Source organism: Talpa europaea (assembly GCF_964194135.1).
Source record: "Talpa europaea genome assembly, chromosome: 9".
In the NCBI taxonomy this organism is placed as follows: Eukaryota; Metazoa; Chordata; class Mammalia; order Eulipotyphla; family Talpidae; genus Talpa; species Talpa europaea.
The window spans coordinates 1,533,466-1,552,595 of NC_140076.1; the positions used below are offsets into that span (position 1 = coordinate 1,533,466).

Below are 19,130 nucleotides of genomic sequence, written 5' to 3' on the forward strand. Positions count from 1 at the left end.
ACATAGCCATGTGCACGTGTGTCAGCATGTGACATGTGATGCATGAGTGTGCATGTGTGTCACTCCGTGACATGCATGTGCAAGTGTGCACACACGTGCTGTTGTGTGCTGCCAGCATGTATGCATGTGTACATGTGAGTGTGCATGTGCATGTTACGGTGAGACAGCGTGTCTGGTAGTGTGCAGGTATGTGCATGCACATGTGTGCCAGTGTGTGCCAGTGGGTGTGTGCACATGTGTGTATGACTGCCTGTGTGTGATGCTGAGGTGAGTGTGTGCACATGTGTGTGACTGTGTGTGAGTGTGTGCTGTGTGTTTGCATGCATGCATGTGCTCTTGTGTATTGAACGTGTGTGTGCACATGTGCATGGCCATATGTGTGCACGAGCAGCTGTGTGCAGTGGTGTCCGTGGCAGCACACGCGCGTGTGTGTGTTGGGTGGCAGCATAGACCTGCTTCCCGGGAGGCGGGTGGGCGGGCTGGGAGTGTGCGTGTGCTCACAGAGCAGGGAGCTGCCGCACTAAGGGCGAGACAAGTTAACAGGCGGCTCCTTTCGAGGGGCTGGGTGGGCCTGCTGGGGACGGGGCACCCTGGGCCCTGCACTTAGGCCAGACTCCCCAGCCTGAGGGGGTGGGCCTCGCGCCCCAAAGATCACAGAGGTTGGCCGGCCGGCGCAGCCACTGCTCCTGGGCTCCAGAAAGCACCCCCTCTCCACTGCCTCCTCAGGGGTCACCCCTGGGGGCTGGGAGCCCCCCGTCAGTGGGGAGAAGCGGAGGTTTGAGACCGAGACGGAAAACGACACGTTTCTGGGGACTCAACTGAAATCCAGCGCCTCCTCCCCTGAAAAGCAGGCGTCAGGTGACAGAGGAGACCCGTAGAAAAGGGGGCTGCGTCCCCCACACATCACCCCAGCTGAGGATCTCAAAACACGATTGTCACAAGTGTTGCCCCCAAATCGTGGCAGTGTTTGGAGCGGCCACTTAGCCGCTGCACGCGTGAAGAGCTCGCGTGCTTCCACGGGGAGCTCAGCCTTGGCGATGTTTGGATAATCCCTGTCAGGACAACGGCCTCCCAACCGCCCGTGCCGCGCAGCGCAGCGCAGCGCAGCGGGCACCCTCACGGGACGGACACAGACCCGCGGGTGGCAGGCGGCGCCGAGGGGTGGAGCAGGGAGCCCAGCGCCCGCCCTGCCCGGGTGGCTCTGACTGAGGAAGGGCCTGGGGTGCAGCAGCCGCCCTCGTCCCACTAGGTGGCAGCAGGCTGTCCGGGCCCACTCTGATGCTCTGGGCCCAAGTCCCGGCTGCACTGTGGCCCTGATCCCCCAGCCTGGGAGGGGGTCCGAAGGCCCAGGGGCCCCGCAGGCCGGCAGAACACTCTGGGCGCAACAGACCGTGGGGGCATCGCTCTGATGCCCCGCAAAGCCCTCTGCCTGCAGAGGAGCGCCAGGCCCCTCTCCTGGGGGGGCAGACGAGGTGCCAGGGGAGCAGCAGGCAGCAGTGCCGGCCCTGCACCCCTCCCTGCCCCTGCCCCCTCGGGTCGTCGTGGGGACCGCGTGGTCCTGCCTCCAGCCTGGAGGGCGCTTCCCCTGCAGGCCCCAGGTCCAGGGACCGTCCCAGCCAGGTTCAACGGCCCTGCCAGCACCCCCTCCTCAGCCTGGCACCCCAGCCTCCGCACCCCTCCTGGAGCGCCCGCCAGGATTAGGCACCTTCTCCCTCCCCTCCCCGGGCCCTGCCCTGGTCTCTGGGCGCCTGGTTGGGCTCCCCGCTCCGCTCCGGCGCCCCAGGAGCCACCCGCCCTGCGCAGGCGCCCCTCTGCCCCCCGTGGCCCATCAGGCGCAGCCGGCCCGCGCAGGTCTGGCCCCCCCCCCCCCAGGCTGCTCTTGGGCCGGGGGCGCCACCGCGGTCGGGGGGGGGCGGGTAGCTGCCCACGCCCGCCGGGACACGTGGGTCCGCGCAGGCTGGGCGGGCCCGAGGGGCTGGAGCTGAGTCCAGGGGCTCCCCGCGCCCCGGTAGGGAAGGGCAGAGCCGAGTCCGGGGGCTCCCCGCGCCCCGGCCCCGCGCGCCCCGCGGCAGCTCCGCCTGGAGGAAACTTTCCTCGCGGCCCCCGATCCCGGGCCCCGGCGCTCCCCGGGAACGGCCCTCCCGGCTCCGCGCTCGGGCCGCCGGGCGCGCGGGGAACCGGGTCGGAACCTCGAACGGCTTCGCTTGCCACCCGGTTGCCGTGGCAACACCATCCGGCGGCGCCCGGCGGCCCAATCGCCGCCCGCGGCCTCGCCTGCGCCTCGCGAGGGGGGACCCGGCCCCGCCGGGCGCGGGGCGCGGGCGCGGGCGCGGGCGGGGGCGGCCGGCGCGGGGCGCGGGGCGCGGGGCGCGGGCGCGGGGGGCGCGGGCGGGCGGGCGGGGGGCGCGGGGCGCGGGCGCGGGGGGCGGGGCCGCGGTGACGTGCGCGGCCGGCGGGCGGAGTTGGGGCGCTGCCGGCGGGGGCGAGCGCGAGCGGCAGACGCGCGGAGGGAGCGGCCGGCGGCGCGGGCGGCTCTGCGGCGGGCGCGGTGGGCGCGGGCGGGGGGCCCCGGGATCCCCGCGCGCCCCCTCGGCGCGGCGCCGCCCCGCGCGTTCCCAGCCCCGCGCGCCCGGCCGCCGCCTCCCGCCCCGCGGCCCGGACGGAGCCCCCGGCCAACTTGGCGCGCGGCCCCGAGGCGGAGCCCCGAGCCCCCGGCCGGCCGGCGCGCAGGAGCCCCGCGTCCGCGCCCCGCGCGCCGCCCGCCGCCCCCCGCGCGGGCCGGACCCAGGCGAGAGCCGCGCGCCGGGACACGCACGGACCGCGGCGCCGCCCGCCCCCGCCCGCGAGGGCGCCCCCCGCCCCCCGCTCGCCCGAGGGCCGCGGCCCGCGCCCGGCCGGGATGTGCGCCCCCGCGGGCCGCCCCGCCTGAGCCATGCGCCCCCGCGGCGGCGGCGCGCCGGCCGGCATGGAGCCCCGCGCGGCCGCGCTCTGACTCGCCCCGCGCCCCGCGGCCGGCGGCGCCCCGGAGAGACCCGCCGCGGGACGAGCAGCCGGCGCGGGCGCCGCGCGCATGGCCGGGGCGCGCGCGGTCTGAGGCTCCGCTCCAGAGACGTGACCATGTGGATTCAACAGCTCTCGGGACTCAGGTGAGCGGGGCGGCCGGCGGGCCGGGCCGGGCTGGCGCGCGGGGCCCCGCGGGGAGCGCTCGGTCGAGGGGTCCGCGCGCCGGCCGGTCCCCGGGCAGGAGGCGCGCCCGCGGCTCCCGAGCCAGCAGCGCAGTGTCCTGGCCGCCCGCCCCGCGCGCCTCCCGCCCGGGCAGCGGCGGAGCCCCGGGGCGGGGGCCGGGCAGCCGGGGCAGCCGGGGCGGCCGGGCTCGGGGCTCCGGTTCCGGCCAGGGCTCTGCACGCAGAGTTGAAGGAAACCCGGACGGGCAGCCGCGCGGCCCGCTGTCCCCTTCTTCGGGACCTGGGCTGAGCAGGGCCTCCCGGCTCCCAGCTGCACATCCAGCTGTTTGCCGGTGACCTCGGCCCCACAGGCGCGCAGCTGGCAGCGGATGGGGCGGAGAGGCGGGGGCTTGGGGAGCGCCCCCCGCCACCCCCAGGCAGCCACCCGGAGCACTCAGGGCTGGTCCGTGTCCGGACCCCAGGGCCGGCGGCAGCGGCCAGATGGAGCCTCAGGCTGCTCTGGGGGGACTCGGGAAGACCCTTGCAGGCAAACTTTGCCCACCTGCCGTGCGCTGGGACTTCATCCCCTGCCCGCGGCCACCCGAGACCCGGCGGGACGCGGCTGTCCCCGGGCTGGCCGGCCGCTCCCGAGCCACCGCCCTCCTGCCAGGGGCTCCTCGGAGCCTGCACGTTTGGGTTCTGGGGTGCAAAAGAGCAGGGAGGACAGCGGCGGAGGCCGCCCCAGCAGCTTGCGCTTCGGAGTTTGTCCACTGGGATGCACTGTGCCCCTGCGAGCCGGAGCCCGAGCCGGAGCCGGCCCCGGGCTGGACAGGCTGCCCGAGCCTCCGCATCCCACCCAGAGCTGGGGGAGCGAGCTGGGGGCCCAGTTAACTGGAGCCCTGGTTTCGGGGAGCCCGGGGAGCTCTCTGCCCGTGGGTGGCGGCTCCCCTTTCCTGGCGTGAACGCTGCGTAACACACTTAGTGCACCGGCGGGCGACGTGACCGGCCTTTTTCTGGAAATAGCCTCTTTCTCCAGGTGGCCGGTCTCGCCTGCCGCGGGGCTTGAAAGGTGAACCGCCCGGCGCGGCCTCTTGGCTGCCGGCCTGGCGGGGCTGAGGTCTTGTGCTCCGCTACACAGGGCTTAGGTTTGGCCTTGCTGGGGGGAGACAGAACGGGGCGAGGGCAGCTTCGCCGGGTGACCGGGTCCAGGCGCCCTGCTCAGCCCCCCTGCTCCCCGCCAGGCTTCGGCAAAGATCACCCCCCCCACACACACACACACACCCGGGGGCACCTTTGGCTTCCAGATGCTTCCTGAGCTGCTGTCTGGCACTTGATTGCTGATGGTGGCAAGTTATTTGAACTGATATCTGCTTTATTACCAAGTTGCCAGATCCAGAGATCAGCACCTTGTGGTCAGGGGAGAGGAGCGGCCGTGCCGGCAGGAGCCCGCTGCTCAGCCCCCCGCGCCGTGCCCGCGCGAGCTCGGCCGGAGCTCGGCCGGAGCGTGCGCCAGGAAATGGTTCTGTGGGGGATTTTGAAGTTTGACCTTTTGGTTTTTTCTCTCCATGTTAGCACAAGGGATTTCCTCTAAGTGTGCCTCTCCGGAGGCGCTGTCACCTCCGGGGTGCTGGCAGGGAGCTCTGTCCTGCCCGCCAGAGCCGGCCCTGCCCGGCCAGCAGCCAGGGCGCCCCCGGCCCTCGGTGACCGGACGCCGGGGCGGCCATGAGGGCTGGAAATGTGCTTTTTGCTGGGTGTCAGCTGGTCCCCTCGGCCAGCCATCCGTGGCTCCCAGGTGCGCCCCGGGTACCTGCGGCCGGGCCGCCTGGCGACGCCGGGTCCGAGCCCCGCTCCGCCTGCTGGTTGTCGGCTCGGTGTGGCCAAGCGGCGCGCGAGCCTCTCCTCCTCGGGAGGGACAGATGGCGTGTGTCAAGCTCCCTTTGTGCCTCTCTGGCGGCCGATGTCGCAGCGTTCCAGAGAGACGCTCGTCAGCACGGCCGAGGTGACTCGAAGGCGGCCGGCCCGGCCAGCTGTGGGGGGCGCACGGCAGCCCCGGCCTGAGGCTGGCTGCTGGCTGGGCGGCCCCGAGGCTGGGTCCCCGGCCGGGCCGGCTGTGCTGGTGTCTGCGGGGAGACCTGTCCACGCTGGCCTCCTTCTCAGACCTGTCCCTGGGCCACGCCGTGCGTTCTCCCCTTGAAGGTCCCACGGCCCTGTGGTGGGGGGGCGAGGGGGGGCGGCGTGTGACAACCTGCTGTGCCCCCTTTTTTCAGTGGGATCCGCAGGGTGCCTCCCTGCTCAGGGTCGTCACCACCCCGTCTGCAAAGTCCCCAGCAGCCGGGGCGAATGCTGGCTTTGGGGGCCCCATCAAAGCTCCCTCCCGTGAGTCCTGGCTGGCGCCCATTTCCAGCTGCTGCTACCAAATTGCTTGCAACTGGTTCCGTGGCGGGCCGGCGCCGGGTGCGCCGGGGACAATACTGCTGGGGCAAATCACCATTTTAGGAGGCAGCGCAAATCCTCCACCCCAGGGCCGGTCCCCTCCCGTCACCCTCGCCCCCACAGAGGGCTCCGCTGTCCAGGCGGAGGGGCGGGGCGGCCCTTCGGTCCTTTCTGCTGGCTGTGTTAACCCCTTGCTCCCTTTGCATGGAGGAGGGCGCCGAGGGGGGAGCAGGGCGAGGCCTTGCGCCGGCCCAGACAGCTCCCTGCCTCCCGGCGTCGACGGCTCTTTCCCCCGGGACAGGGACCGGCCTGCTTCCCGCCACTTCCGCCTCCTGCCGACAGAGCCGGGGCCTCGGGGTCCAGTCCCGGCCTCGCGGTCCCGGCGCACCGGCCCGGGCACACTTGCCGGGGTGGGCGCGCTGGCCGTGCCCTGCATGTCCCTGGGCTTGTGGAGAGGCCCAGGGCGCCCCGGCGGGTCGCCGCGGAGCGGTAAACACCAGCCCCCACCTGACCGGCGGCGCCCGCCCGCGTCCGGGGCTTCTCCCCGGGGTTACGTAAGAGTCATCTGCTTCCTCTACGTCGTTGCCAAGTTTTCTTCAAAGGGTTACAAGTCAGTAGAGACCAAACTGATGTAAAGATTAGCTTGGAAAGCCAAATATATCCTTGATCTAGATTTTTGTGTTTGAAGTCTGGCTCGAGAGGTTTTCTCGGGTCTGATGCCAGTCAGGCGCGAGGGGCTGGCAGGCGCGGCCGTGGGCGCGGGGGCAGGCAGCCAGGGCCGCGCCTCCTCCCCTAAGACCCCTCCCCGGAGCGCAGAGGTCTGGGAGCGTCGGAGGCCCCGGCCTGGGGGGCCTTACGTAAGGCGGGGAGTCTCGGTTCATAGAAAGTCAGAGGCTGGAGCTGCCGGGGCAGAGCCCGGGGGCCTGGGGCCTGGCTCCCTGCGCCGGGCACGAGGGTCAGGTCTGGCACCCCGGGAGACCTGGCCGCGCCAGCCCCCCATCCTGGGCCCCTGCACCCCCAGGAGCATGGGCTGCCTCTTCTGGTCCCTGAGCCCTGCCACAGAGTGTGGGGGCTCCCGTCTCCTCCCGCCGCAGGGGCGGGGGGCTGGGAGCGGGGGCAGCTGCTGCTGCTCTTCCAGCCGCCTCGGGACGGCCGTGTAATTGGGGCGCCCGGGCGAGGGACACGGCTGGGGGCTGGGCCGCTCCCGCCTGCGTCTCTCTTTGGAAGGCGCCTGCGGTGAGAGACCCGGCACCCTCCGGTCACCTGGGGGTGTTAGCGCTGGAGAAGCCCCCCGCACGGCCCCCGCAGAGGGGAGGGCCGCGGCCAGGAGAGCCGTGGGGGCAGACGGAGGCCGACGGGGCCGGGGTCGGCGGGCGGGGGCTCGGCGGATGGCGGCCTTTCCAGCCCGCCCTGGGCTTTGCAAAAGGTGCTGCCTGATTTTTCCTCCTCTTCCCAGAAAGAGGTTGGCGGCAGCCCTGCGGGTCCATCTGTCTTCAGCTTCCCGGCTGCGTGCTCGGTGCCTGCCCTGTCCAGGCGGTGGACTCTGCCAGGTGTGGCGCTTCCCTCGGGCTGGCCGGGGCCCCGGAGGCCATGCGGCCAGTCCTCCGGGACAGCTGGCGCTCGGGCTGGGTGACCCACCTTGTGCTCCCGCGCGGCCTCAGGTGCTGCTGGACGGTGGCTGCACCGCAGTGCCAAGGACACTGGCGGCAGCGCTGGAGACTGGGGGGGTGTCTCCCCGGAAACGGGGGGAGCCTGCTGCTTGCAGGCCTCCTGTCTGGCGCTGGAAAGGATGTGCTCTCCGCTCGGGGCCTGTTGTTCTTCCTCTTCTCTCGAGAGGAGACATCTGTGGCTGCCAATGTGTCCCCGGGGCACGGCACTCTGGCTCCAGCAAGCTGTGCCCTGGGATCCTCGTCCCGAACGCCACGCTCGATGCGGGGAAGGAAGGCCCACCCGGGGCCAGCCTAGGTTGAGACCCTGTCTTGCCCCAAGCAGATGTTCTGCTTCTTCACCTGCTTCCCGGAGCTCGACATTCCACCATGAGAGAGTCATTCCTTTGGCCGGCAGCTTCGTCACCTCTGGAGTGCAGACATACTTGTGGCACTAGGATGGGGATGAAGGACCCACCAAGGGGTCGGGGAGACACGGGTGGGCGTGAGCTTGGGAGAGGCAGACTTACCGTCGTTACGGTCAGGTTGAGGCCCCGGCTCGCTCAGGGACACCCGCTAAGGGCTGGAACAGGTTAACATGGGAAGGGAATTTGCTCGAAAGGGAGGGTGGGCCCTGTGGGCCCTGTGGACGGGGCAGGAGGGGCCAGCGTAACGGGCATGACAGGCACACCCCTGGGAGCCGCTCCGTACCCAGGGAGCACCCACTCTGCCACCTGACCCCCACGGGAGCCACCTCCCGCGCCCACGCACACCTTCCACTTGCTTCTGTCTCGGCGCTGGTGCCTGTACAGAGCGGGGCCCGCTGGGGGCGTGGGTGGCCCCGTGGGGACAAGCAGCCCTGTGCAGCCACATGCAGGCCGCCTCGAGTGCATGCCGTGTCCCCCAGTGCACGGGAGGAGATCCCGGGTGAGCCCAGCCGTGGCGACACCTTGGGCCTGCGCGGAGTGGACGCAGCGCTGGCATTTCCCTCGGGTGGGCATCGGGGGGTGCTGGGGCTCAGTTCCTCTTCCTGCCCCGCCGGCGGGTGGGTGAGTCCTCTCAGCACAGCCCACTCTGGACCCGCACCTGGGGGCAGGTGTGGACTGCACTGCCCTGCCAGATGCGACCCCAGGAGGCTGGGGTGAGAGCGTCTTTTCTGTAGAGCCTGGCACCTCCCATGGAAGCCGGCTCTGCTGGAGCTTGCTGGCCCGGCCCTGACCCTGCTCAGCTGGCTCTGCAGGGGGTGGGGGGGGTGGGGGGGTGGGAGGGGATGGGGTGGGGGGGTGGGGGGGATGGGGGGTGGGGGGGATGGGGGTGGGGGGGAGGGGCCTGGAGGCCCGGCAGGTATGCTGGACTCCTGGAGGCCCAGGGGGCTGCAGTGGGGCTCCGGGAGGCCCCGGCGGGTGCCGTGGGGCTCCCAGAGGCCCGGGGGAGGGGTGTGGGTGACAGGGCTGTTTTCCGGGCCTGCAGGCAGGAGCAGGAGATGCCAGCCCTGCAGGCAGGCTGCTCATGCCCGGGGGACACTGCATGCCAGGAGGCGACAAGGGCTTCGGGGAGGTGAGGAGTGCCAGCTGCTCGCCTGGAGCCGAGGCCTCAAGGTGGGGGCGGTGGTCTGAGTAGAGAGAGGAGACCAGGAGGGAGAGAGCGAGTCGAGGCAGACCAGAGCCTGCGCCCTCCTGGATCTGAGGCTGTTCTCAGCGTTCTCCACCCTCCCCCGAGAGCGCGCCCTGCTGGGGAGGAAGACCCCGAGCTGGGACCTCCCCCCCTCCGCTCCCCCCGAGCCTCACAGATGCTGAGACTCTGCCGGGCGCAGGCCCACACGTTGGGGACTCAGCAGAACTGGTTTGGGTGAAACCTTTGGGACGTTGTTGTAGAAACAGGAGTGGGGAGTGCGTTGAGTGTCGGGTGCGCGCCGGTGCGCGGGAACGGCTGTGTGTGTGGTGTGGGTACGTGTGGGTGTGCGGGTGTGCGGGGGGGTGTGCTGGGGGGCCTGAGGGTTGGAGGGCGTCAGAGCACTGATCCTCAGGGGCTCGGACTCCAGGTGAAGGGACCTGTTTTTTAAAAAAGTAAACGAAAGACTCCTGCAGAAGGAGCTTGCAGCATCGGGGTGTGACTCTGAAGAACCAGGTGTGGAGCACGCCACCCAGAATTTGCTGCCCTCTGTGTCAGGGAGGCACCTGTCCCGCTGGGCTGCCTGTCCTGCCTCAGCAGCACATGGGAGGGGGCTCTGGGGGGGACTTGGGGAATGTCCTTGGGTCTGCACAGCCACCTGCCAAGGTGAAGCGGCACCCATAGGGCCTCCACGCCGGGCGCGGCCCCCGGGCGGGGGCGAGGGCTTGGGAGTCTGTGGGCTTTGGTGAGGTGCCAGGGAGGAGGTCTGGGCTCGGAGGTAGTTCCTGTTTTGATCCCGTCAAAATAAATCTGGACACCCCGGTTTAGTTCAGCAGCCATAGGTTCACCTTAGGACTCCGAAATTCAAACGGAAGGAAGTTTGGACTGACTGCTTAGCAGATCAAGGGCCTTCCTTGGGCCCAACAAAGGCACCTTCTAGAGGTGACCTTCGGGCTCTCTGAGCTCTGGTGGGTTCTGGTGACAGCGGGAGGAGAGTGAGTAAACACGGCTTGGGGGAGGTGTCTCAGGCTTCAGTGTGGATTGATGGCCGCGGTGTCCCCGAGCCCCGTGGGGGGTGTTCGTGTCCTCTCATGGAATCCCTTGTCCTGAAAACAGAATTTTGTTTGATTCCCTGGTGGGGAAGTCTGGCGTCAGGAAAGTGCTGTTAAAAAACTAAACATCCTCAACTCATCTTGTGAAACTGATGTTCCCCCTGATATCAAAGTCAAATAAGGACTGTTAGAAAAAAAGAGGCAAACATTTCTTGTGAAAATAGACAGCAGTAAACAAAAACCTTAGCAAAATATTAGCAAATAAAATTCAGCAGTGTGTAGAGAAAGGGTATACCATGGCCATGCAGGGCTTGTTCCATGGATGCAAGCATGCTTCAGCATTGGAAACTCAAGCAGCGCAATCGATAGGACGAGGCTAAAAAGAAAAATGGTATAATCCTGTCGATTGATGGAGGACGCACTTGATAAAATTCAATACCTGTCCATAATAAGAACTCTCAGAAAATTAGAAATGGGGGACACGTCCTCAAGTAGGCAAAGAATGCGCACAGAAACCAAAATTAGCTTCATATTTAATGTTCAGAATCTGGAGACTCCCCCACCCCAACCACCAGATCAGGAACAACCATGTTTATTTTCACTGCCCTCATTCCGCGCCCTGCTGCAAGTTCAAGCCCATATATTCAGGAAGAAAGTAAATAAGAGACAAACAGAAGGAGAAATAAAACTTTGAGAGGATACAACTGTCTACATGGAAAATCTCGAGCTACCTTGAGATAACAAAGTGAGGTCAGCCTGTCCGACACAAGATGTTATATTACCACAGTAATCAAGACTAAGAGGAAGGGTAGGTCGGTGCCACAGAATAGAGAATCTGGAAATAGACCCCCACAAATATTCCCCCCTGATTTTCGACAAAGGGGCAGATTCAGTGAAGGAAGATAGACTTCAACAGATAGCACTGGAGCAACCAGACAGTCATAGCCAAGACAACACAACAAAAACATCACCTGTTAACCTAAGTCTTCTGTCTTCTATGAAATTAACTCAAAATGGATAGCAGAATTAAATGTAAAACTAGAAACTAGAACTACTTAAGTGATTTCAGCAAGGTTGCAGGAAACAAGATAAATGCATGGAAATGACTTGTCTTTCTGCCAGCGATGAGCACATGACGCTGAAACTTAAAGGCAGTGCTGCTTTGTTTCAGCCTCAGCCTGTGATAGTGATGCAATGCACCAGGATGTGCCTCAGGCACTCCCCTGAATTCCCACTATTTGTGGCCAGCCAGACATTTCCTTGAGCAGAGCCAGTGTTGTGAGTGGCCCTTTTGTTTCTCACTATGTCTGCAGGTTATAACTTACCAGCAACCATGAAAGAACCTTTTTTAAAAAGATTTATTTTTTATGCATGCACAAACTGGGGTACAGGCCAGAGGTGTGGGGGGTGAGAGGATCCACCAGAGACAAAGTGGGGAACAGAACAGGCAGATCCACTGAAATACACTGCTGAGGGGAGCAGTGGGTGAGTCAGGAGGGGTCTGTTGTGCCATGTGGGTAGCTCCCTGGCAGGGATTGAACTCATGCTGCAGAGGCTGCGGATAGCTTCATAGGTTGTGTCTTAACCCCTTGTGCCATCAGCGAGGCCCAACCATGAGGGAACTTTGAATAAACCAGGTTTGTTACTCTCAGGTCCTGGAGGGTATGTGGCATGCCCAGGGCCACAGTGAGGTCTCAGGTAGAAAGAGAACATTCATGGACCGGGGGGTTGCCTTTATTGGGTGCCTTGGGTTTTGAAGATTTACTCTTCATTGCTGGAGTTAAAAACAGGAGCAGGAAGGGAAAAGCAAGTGGTCAGTCAAAAAGTCAGACATCTAGATCCACCAGGGATTTCTAAAAAGGTGGATTTCTTGGGTGGCATGGCCTGGGTCTTTAGCCAGTCACCTAACTGCAGTGTGTTTATTTAGGATGGATGTCTTGAAATGAAGGCCTCAGCAGTCAAGAGCTTGATGCCTGTCACTTGCATTGCAATCAAAAAGGCTAATTGTCTAGCACTTCACTACCAATGCCACTTTTGATTGCTCCAAGGATGACCTCTGTTGATGTAACTCTAACAGAACATGTGCTGACAGTTTGCAGGCTGAGAACTATACAGTGCTCATGAAAGACATCAAAGAAATGAGGGACATACCATGTTCATGGATTGGAAGACAACTTAGTCAGGATTTAGTTCTCCTCAAATTGGTGTAGAAGTCAAGCACTGTTAAAATCCCAGCAAAATATTTGTATGTCTAGATATGATTATCTTAAAATTAATAAAAACAGAGGAACTAGAATACCTAAACAGTATTGAAAAAAATAACAAAATGAGATCAGCCTGTCCGACACAAGATGTTATATTACCATAGTAATCAAGACTAAGAGGAAGGGTAGGTCGGTGCCACAGAATAAAGAATCTGGAAATAGACCCCCACAAATATTCCCGCCTGATTTTTGACAAAGGGGCAGATTCAGTGAAGGAAGGTAGACTTCAACAGATAGCACTGGAGCAACCAGACAGTCATAGCCAAGACAACACAGCAAAAACATCACCTGTTAACCTAAGTCTCATGTCTTCTAGGAAATTAACTCAAAATGGATAGCAGAATTAAATGTAAAACTGGGTAACTTTTAGAGACAAAGTAAAGAGAAATTCTTTTTTAAAAAAGATTTATAGATTTATTTATTTATGCATACAAGAACTGAGGTGGTGGCCAGAGGTGTGGGGGGTGAGAGGATTCACCAGAGACAGAGTGGGGAGCGGAATAGACAGATCTGCTGAAATACACTGCTGAGGGGAGCAGCGGGGAGTCAGGAGAGGGCTGCTGTGCCATGTGGGTATCTCCCTCACCGGCTGGGGATTGAACTCATTGCAGAGGCTGCGGATAGCTTCATAGTGCTGTGTGTTATTAACCCCTTGTGCCACCAGGCAGGCCTAAAGAGAAACTCTTCAAAATGTGGGGCAGGCAGAGAGTTCTTGGACTGGCACCAAAGCACAGTTGATGGAAGGAAAACCGCTAAGTTGGACTTCATCACAATCAAAACATTTCCTTGTGGAAGACTTTGAGACAAGCTGTGGGGTCAGGGATATTTGTGAATCACGTATCTGCTGAAGACAAGTATCCACAATATATAAAGACCCAACTTAGCAGTGACCACCCAATCAGAAACAAGCCACAAAGGGACAGGTCACCAAAGAGGGTATTTCTGTGGTCAGAAAGGTATAGCGGCACGTCCAGCACCATTCGAGTTAGTGAAGTGCGGGTCAGAACCCCCAGGAGCTACGCTGTGCACCTCAGAGGACGAGTTACATTGAAAGCGCAGCCTGGGTGTCATGGTCCTGGGGAGGCCTGGCCAGCCCCTGGGGAAGCAATGTGGTGACTGCTCATGTCCTTAAACATGCAGCTGCCGTCCCACTGAGCTCTTATGCCTGACACTCACGTGGTGTCCACCCCAAACCTGCACATGGAGAGCAGCTGACGGCAACATCTTGAGTTGCAACCCCAGATGCCTGCCAGCGGGTGCACGGCTCCCCAGGCTGTGGTGGCCGGTGGTAAAGGTGGAAGGGCCATGGTGCCGCGTGACTGGGGAATTGATCTGAGGGAGAAGTGGGCTCAGAAGGCTGGCTGCTGATGGCGCCCCACCCCCCCAACCCTGGGCGGTGGCGAGAGGTGTGGGCGAGGCTGGACCCGGCTCTGCTCTCTCTGGGTTGTAACCATTGAGACGCCTGCTCCGCTGTCCCTGGTGATCCCTGGGGAGTGGTGAGGGGAGATGGGGGAGGTGCAGCGTGCAGGGTGGCTGGCCGTGAACATTCACAGCTGCATACATGGGAAGCTGGTGAGAAAACCCACACCCTCTGCTTGTTTGGGGTGTGTGTGGTTTGTTTGTGTGTGTGGTATGTGAGATATGTGTGTGTGGTGTGTGTGTGTGGTGAGTGCTGAGTGTGGAGTGTGGCGAGTGTGGTGTCTGCAGTGTCTGTGGTGTATGTATGTGGTGTGTGTATGTGTGTGTGGTGTGTGTATGTGGTGTGTGGTGTGTGGGGTGCGTGTGGTGTGTGTGGTATGTGGTGGGTGTGGTATATGTATGTGGTGCATGGTATGTGTGTGGTGTGTGTATGTGGTGTGTGATGTGTGTGTTGTGTCTGTGCGTAGTGGTGTGTATGTGGTGTGTGTGGTGTGTATTTGGGGTGTGTGGTGTATGTTGTGTGGTGTGTGTGTGGTGTGTGTATGTGTGGTGTGCATGGTGTGTGTGTGTGTGGTATGGTGTGTGGTATGTGGTGTGTGATATGTGTTGTGTGTGGTAGGTGTGGTGTGTGTGGTATGTGTGGGTGTGGTGTTTGTGTGGTGTATGTGGTATGTGTGGTGTGGTGTGGTGTGTGGTATGTGTAGTGTAGTTGTGTGTGTGGTGTGTGTGGTATGTGTGGTGTAGTGTGTGGTGTGGTGTGTGTGGTGTGTGTGTGGTGTGGTGTGGTGTGTGGTGGGTGTGTGTGGTGTGTGTGGTGTGTGTGTGGTGGGTGTGTGGTGTGGTGGGTGTGGTATGGTGTGTGTGGTGTGGTGTGTGTGGTGTGGTGTGTGTGGTGTGGTGAGTGTGGTGCGGTGTGTGTGGTGCGGTGTGTGTGGTGCGGTGTGTGTGGTGCGGTGTGTGTGGTGTGGTGTGGTGTGTGTGGTGTGGTGTGTGGTGTGTGTGTGGTGTGGTGTGGTGTGTGTGTGGTGTGGTGTGGTGTGTGGTGTGGTGTGTGTGGTGTGTGTGGTGTGGTGTGTGGTGTGTGTGTGGTGTGGTGTGTGTGGTGTGGTGTGTGTGGTGTGTGTGGTGTGTGTGGTGTGTGTGGTGTGTTGTGGTGTGTGTGGTGTGTGTGGTGTGGTGTGTGTGGTGTGGTGAGTGTGGTGCGGTGTGTGTGGTGTGGTGTGTGTGGTGTGGTGTGTGTGGTGTAGTGTGTGTGGTGTGGTGTGGTGTGTGTGGTGTGGTGTGTGGTGTGTGTGTGGTGTGGTGTGTGGTGTGGTGTGTGTGTGGTGTGGTGTGGTGTGTGGTGTGGTGTGTGTGGTGTGGTGTGTGGTGTGTGTGTGGTGTGGTGTGTGGTGTGGTGTGTGTGTGGTGTGGTGTGGTGTGTGGTGTGGTGTGTGTGGTGTGGTGTGTGTGGTGTGTGTGGTGTGGTGTGTGGTGTGTGTGTGGTGTGGTGTGGTGTGTGTGGTGTGGTGTGTGTGGTGTGTGTGGTGTGGTGTGTGTGGTGTGTGTGGTGTGTGTGGTGTGTGTGTGGTGTGGTGTGTGTGTTGTGGTGTGTGTGGTGTGTGTGGTGTGGTGTGGTGTGTGGTGTGTGGTGTGGTGTGGCCTCGTCTGGCCCTGGGCTTCGCGCGTGTGGCGTCCCCTGGGCGGGCGGGCGGGCCGGCCGGCTGCGGCGAGGGCGGGGCCGTGGCGGGTGCGGCAGCAGGTGCCGCTGGCCGAGGGGCGCCGTCCAGCTCCTGCCACAGACCAGGGCAGCTCCGAAAACAGCGCGTCTTCTGGGCCAGCCCCGCGCCTGGCGGGCCCCACGGGAAGAGCCCAGCAGGGAGGGGCTCCGGCAGGTGCGTCCCCCCCACCGCGTCACCAGCGGCCGGGGCTGCTTCCCCGTCCCGCGAGCCGGCGCGCGTGTGGTGTGTGCTGGGCGTGGCGTAGGTCTGCGTGTGGAGGTGTGCGTGTGTGAGTGTGCGCTTGAGAATCACCAATTAATGCATCTTTGCCTTTTTCATCCATCAACTGCCAAGCGGTTGAAAACTCTAATTAACAAAATCTCTCTGCAGCCCCCGAGGTCAGGAAACCTCATTAGCCTTATTTCACAGATGGGTAAACTGAGGCAGAGTGGGGTCAAGCAATTTTCCGAAGGGCTGCAGAGCCAGCAACGTGGCGCCAGCCCCCCAGAGGCCTCGACCCGGCCCCCCGGCCCCGCGGCGAGCTGGGAGAGGCGGGCACGGCTCCCTCGTGCGGTGCCCTGCGCCCTCCAGGGAGGGGGTGTGCCGCCCCTCTTGTTTCAGGGCAAGGCGGAGCCCACGGCGGGTCCGAGAGCTGCGGGGCGGGCTTCACCCCCACACCTGACGCCTCTCTCAACCCGGGGCGTCCCGAGACCCCGTCCGCTGCAGGGACCGCTGGCGTCCCGCTGAGTCGCGGCGGGCGAGCTCGGGGGGCGGACGCAGCGCCCCCTTGGGTGTCGCGGGAGGGGCCCAGGCTCCGCGCGGCCTCGTCAGTGGGTTACAATCGAGGCAGAATTCACAGGACGTGAAACTGGCCCTTCAAGGTAAGCGCTAAGCGGCCTTGAGCCGTGGCCGCCGCTCAGTCCCCAGAAGCAGCCCCGGGCCACAGCCCCCACCCCCCGCCGCCTCCCCGCTGACCCCGGCGGCTGCTCTTCTGCGGCCCCCCGTCCTGGGCGTCCTTCCTCGGCGTCCCCCACCGGCCTGTCGGGCCGGCCCCGGCCTCTTCCGCAGCCGCGTGGCAGCGTGCGTTGAGGCACATCCGGCGCGGCGCGGGCTGACCTGCCTCTGGCTGGGGCTGGTGTGTCCCCGGCCCCCGGGGCCCGTCTTTGGGGCGCCTGCCCCGGGGCCGGCTCTTCTCCACCTTGGGTTTGTCCGCAGCCGCCCGCTCGTGCCGTCCTGAGCAGCTGCGGGGGCCCCGAGCCTGTCTTCTCCTCGGGGGGAGCGGGCGTCGCCCTGCGTGGGGCGGGGAGGCGGATGCCGCTGCCGAGAGGCCTGGGGTGGCTGCCCGAGGGGGCGGTGCCCGCGGCCTGCCCTGCCCGGCGAGCTGGCGCGCTGGCTCAGCCACGGCCTCGCGCTGATCCCCAGGGAGGCGGCTCGGGCGAGAGGCCCCGCGTCTTCTAAGCCCCGAGCTAAAGAGGGATTAGGAGCCATTTGGGGAGAGGATTAGCGCCATGGCCCCTGGGAGGAAGCTCCTTCTCCATGACTTTGGCCTCCCCTCTCCCTGAGCCCCGGGCTGACCGGACCCCGGGGGACCCCTGGGCCGTGCTCCCCACTCTGGCGGGAGGGCGGCCAAGCGCCATCGCCCCCCGTGACCCAGCCGTGCTGGAAGCCGCAGCTTCGGGGACCACCTGGCTGGCTGAGCCCGTCGCTTCTCGTGGGGGCTGCGTCTCGGGCCCTGGGGGCCCCACTGCTGCCCCGGGAGCCCGCGCCCCGCGCTCCGCACAGCACCCAGTGGAGGTGTCCGTCCAGCCTCGCCCACCTCGTCCAGCCGCCCGGGAGCCAGCAGGCCGCGCGGGCGGGAAAGCCCGAGAGCAGCAGACCTAAATGAGCTGTCGGTGCTTTCCGGAATGTTCCCTTTTCGAGGAGGAGGAGGCTAAGTCGATGCCGGGAGTCCCGGTTTGGAAGCCTCTTGGAGGGGACGTGCCGGCGCGCAGGGCGCGAGCAGGGCAGCCCGGCCTGGCGCGGCCTCTCCGTGGGGACGGCGGCGATAGTAACACCCGCTGGTATTTTGGGCCACGTCACACTCGCAGGCCGGTGTCCCCGTTCCCGGCAGCGACGGCTGGCGGCTCTCACGCGCTGCGTAGCCGGCCGAAGCCCTCGGGGGGACGTGGCGTGGGGTGACCGTCTGCACACACATCGGGACAGAGCCGACGGCCGGCCTGGCGTCCTGCGGGGGGTGCTCCCTGCCCCCGGCTCTGGTTTCCCCCTTGGGCTTGGGGTCTGGGCCCTGCACACCCCTGAGGTGCAGGAGGCCCCCTGCCGTGCCTGCCCCCACACGCCCCCAGTTCTGTGCCCGTCGCACCCCGTTCACCAGAGCCCGCCACGTGAGGGCCTGAGGCCCGGTTGCTACGCTTCTAATCAGAAAGGTGCAGCCTGTTATTTCTCCTGCTTGTGTAAATCCAAATTCTGAACAAAATTGCATCCCGAGGTAGCCAGGAAATGTCGCCCACGGAGACACGGCGTTTCCCGGGGAGCTGGCCGAGGCGCCGCCCTCGCTCCCCGCCTGGGCTGCTCCCAGCAGGGCCTTGGGCCTGCTGTCCCCACCGGCTCGGGGACCACCACCCCGGCTCTGGCCGCTCCCGGCTAAGGCCGTAAAGGGGCCGTGGTGGGGTGCATGTGGGTACACGGGTGGGGTCACATGGCCTCCAGGCTGGGCCTGTGACTACTCAGTGTCACTGAAGCTACTGGACCCCGAGTCACGGTGCCAGCAGCAGACCCAGAACACGCCTGCAGGGCCAGGCAGCCGGTCCCTCGTGCAGCCGGGAGCCTCACCCATGTCACTGCGGGCAGAGCGCGCTCGAGGATTCGTGCTTCCAAATCCTGTGAACCTGGGATGGCACGGCTCACGGAACCCCCCCCACCCCCGCCGCCCCAGCAGCCGGCTCCTAGGGCCCCGTGCCAGAGCGGGGCGCTTGCCCTGCAAATGCAGCTCCCTCCCCCTTCAGCGCTGGCCTGGGCCTGGGGTTGCTGGTTGCCGGAGTGGCCGGAGTGCGGGCTGAGCTGTCACGGCTGCCCTGACACATGCTCAGCCGACCCCAGCTACGCCCGTGAGCCCGCAGAGGACGCCAGCAGGACGGAGAGGACATGGGGCGGGGGCTGGGGAGACGGCACGAGAGGCTTGCCCTGTCCCAGGCTCCAGGGCCCCCTTCACGCAGGAGAGGGGAAGCCCAGGGGAGCGTGGTGCCACCCCCAGGCCGTGCCCAGCTGCACCCCACAGAGCTGAGAGCTGATAGGTGGGAGGGTGAGGCTGCTGGGCTGGAGATGGTCAGGCACGGGGGTCGCGCGTGGTGCTGACAGAAGGAGGTGGTTGATGAGGGGCAGTAACCCGGCCCCAGGGGCGGAGCCTCCCGCTGGTCAGCAGCTCAGTGACATCTCCTCACTGTGTTTCGGGGGTGGCTCTCCCTAGGGTTCTCTCAGAGCTCCTGGCGGGGGGTGTCTGGCTCCTGAGCCAGGAACAGAGGGTTCGGGACCCGTGGGATGTGTGAACGGCCTGGCCCCCAGGCTGTCAGAGGAAATGCAGGGCGCCCGGCTGTGCTCAGGCTCGGCAGCGACAGATGCTTTTTTGGTGTAAGTTTGTCCTAAGTTTTGCACGGGATGTGCTTCCAGGAGGGAGCCGGGCCTGCTGCTTCTCCCCGGCAGATCGTGGGGCGCCGCCTCCTTCTCCGCTGACCTGGCGCCTGGTCCCAGCCTGCCAGCGGGCGGCTCGGGGAGCGCGGCCTGACCTGTAAGTAAAGTTTCATTGACCCGGGCCCAGCACTCGTTGGCATCGTGCCCGAGGCTGCTT

At 64.6% G+C, this 19,130-nt stretch overlaps 1 protein-coding gene across 1 annotated transcript in view; it reads left to right on the forward strand.

The window, feature by feature from the left end:
• Nucleotides 1-3,117: 3,117 nt before the first annotated feature.
• AJAP1 (adherens junctions associated protein 1) overlaps nt 3,118-19,130 on the forward strand; it is a gene marked incomplete at its 5' end in the record, with an annotated part of 63,645 nt that continues 47,632 nt past the window's right edge. The window contains one exon of the mRNA XM_084242563.1: nt 3,118-3,146. Coding sequence (XP_084098689.1) covers nt 3,118-3,146 — 29 coding nt within the window. The remainder of the gene's footprint in view (nt 3,147-19,130) is intronic.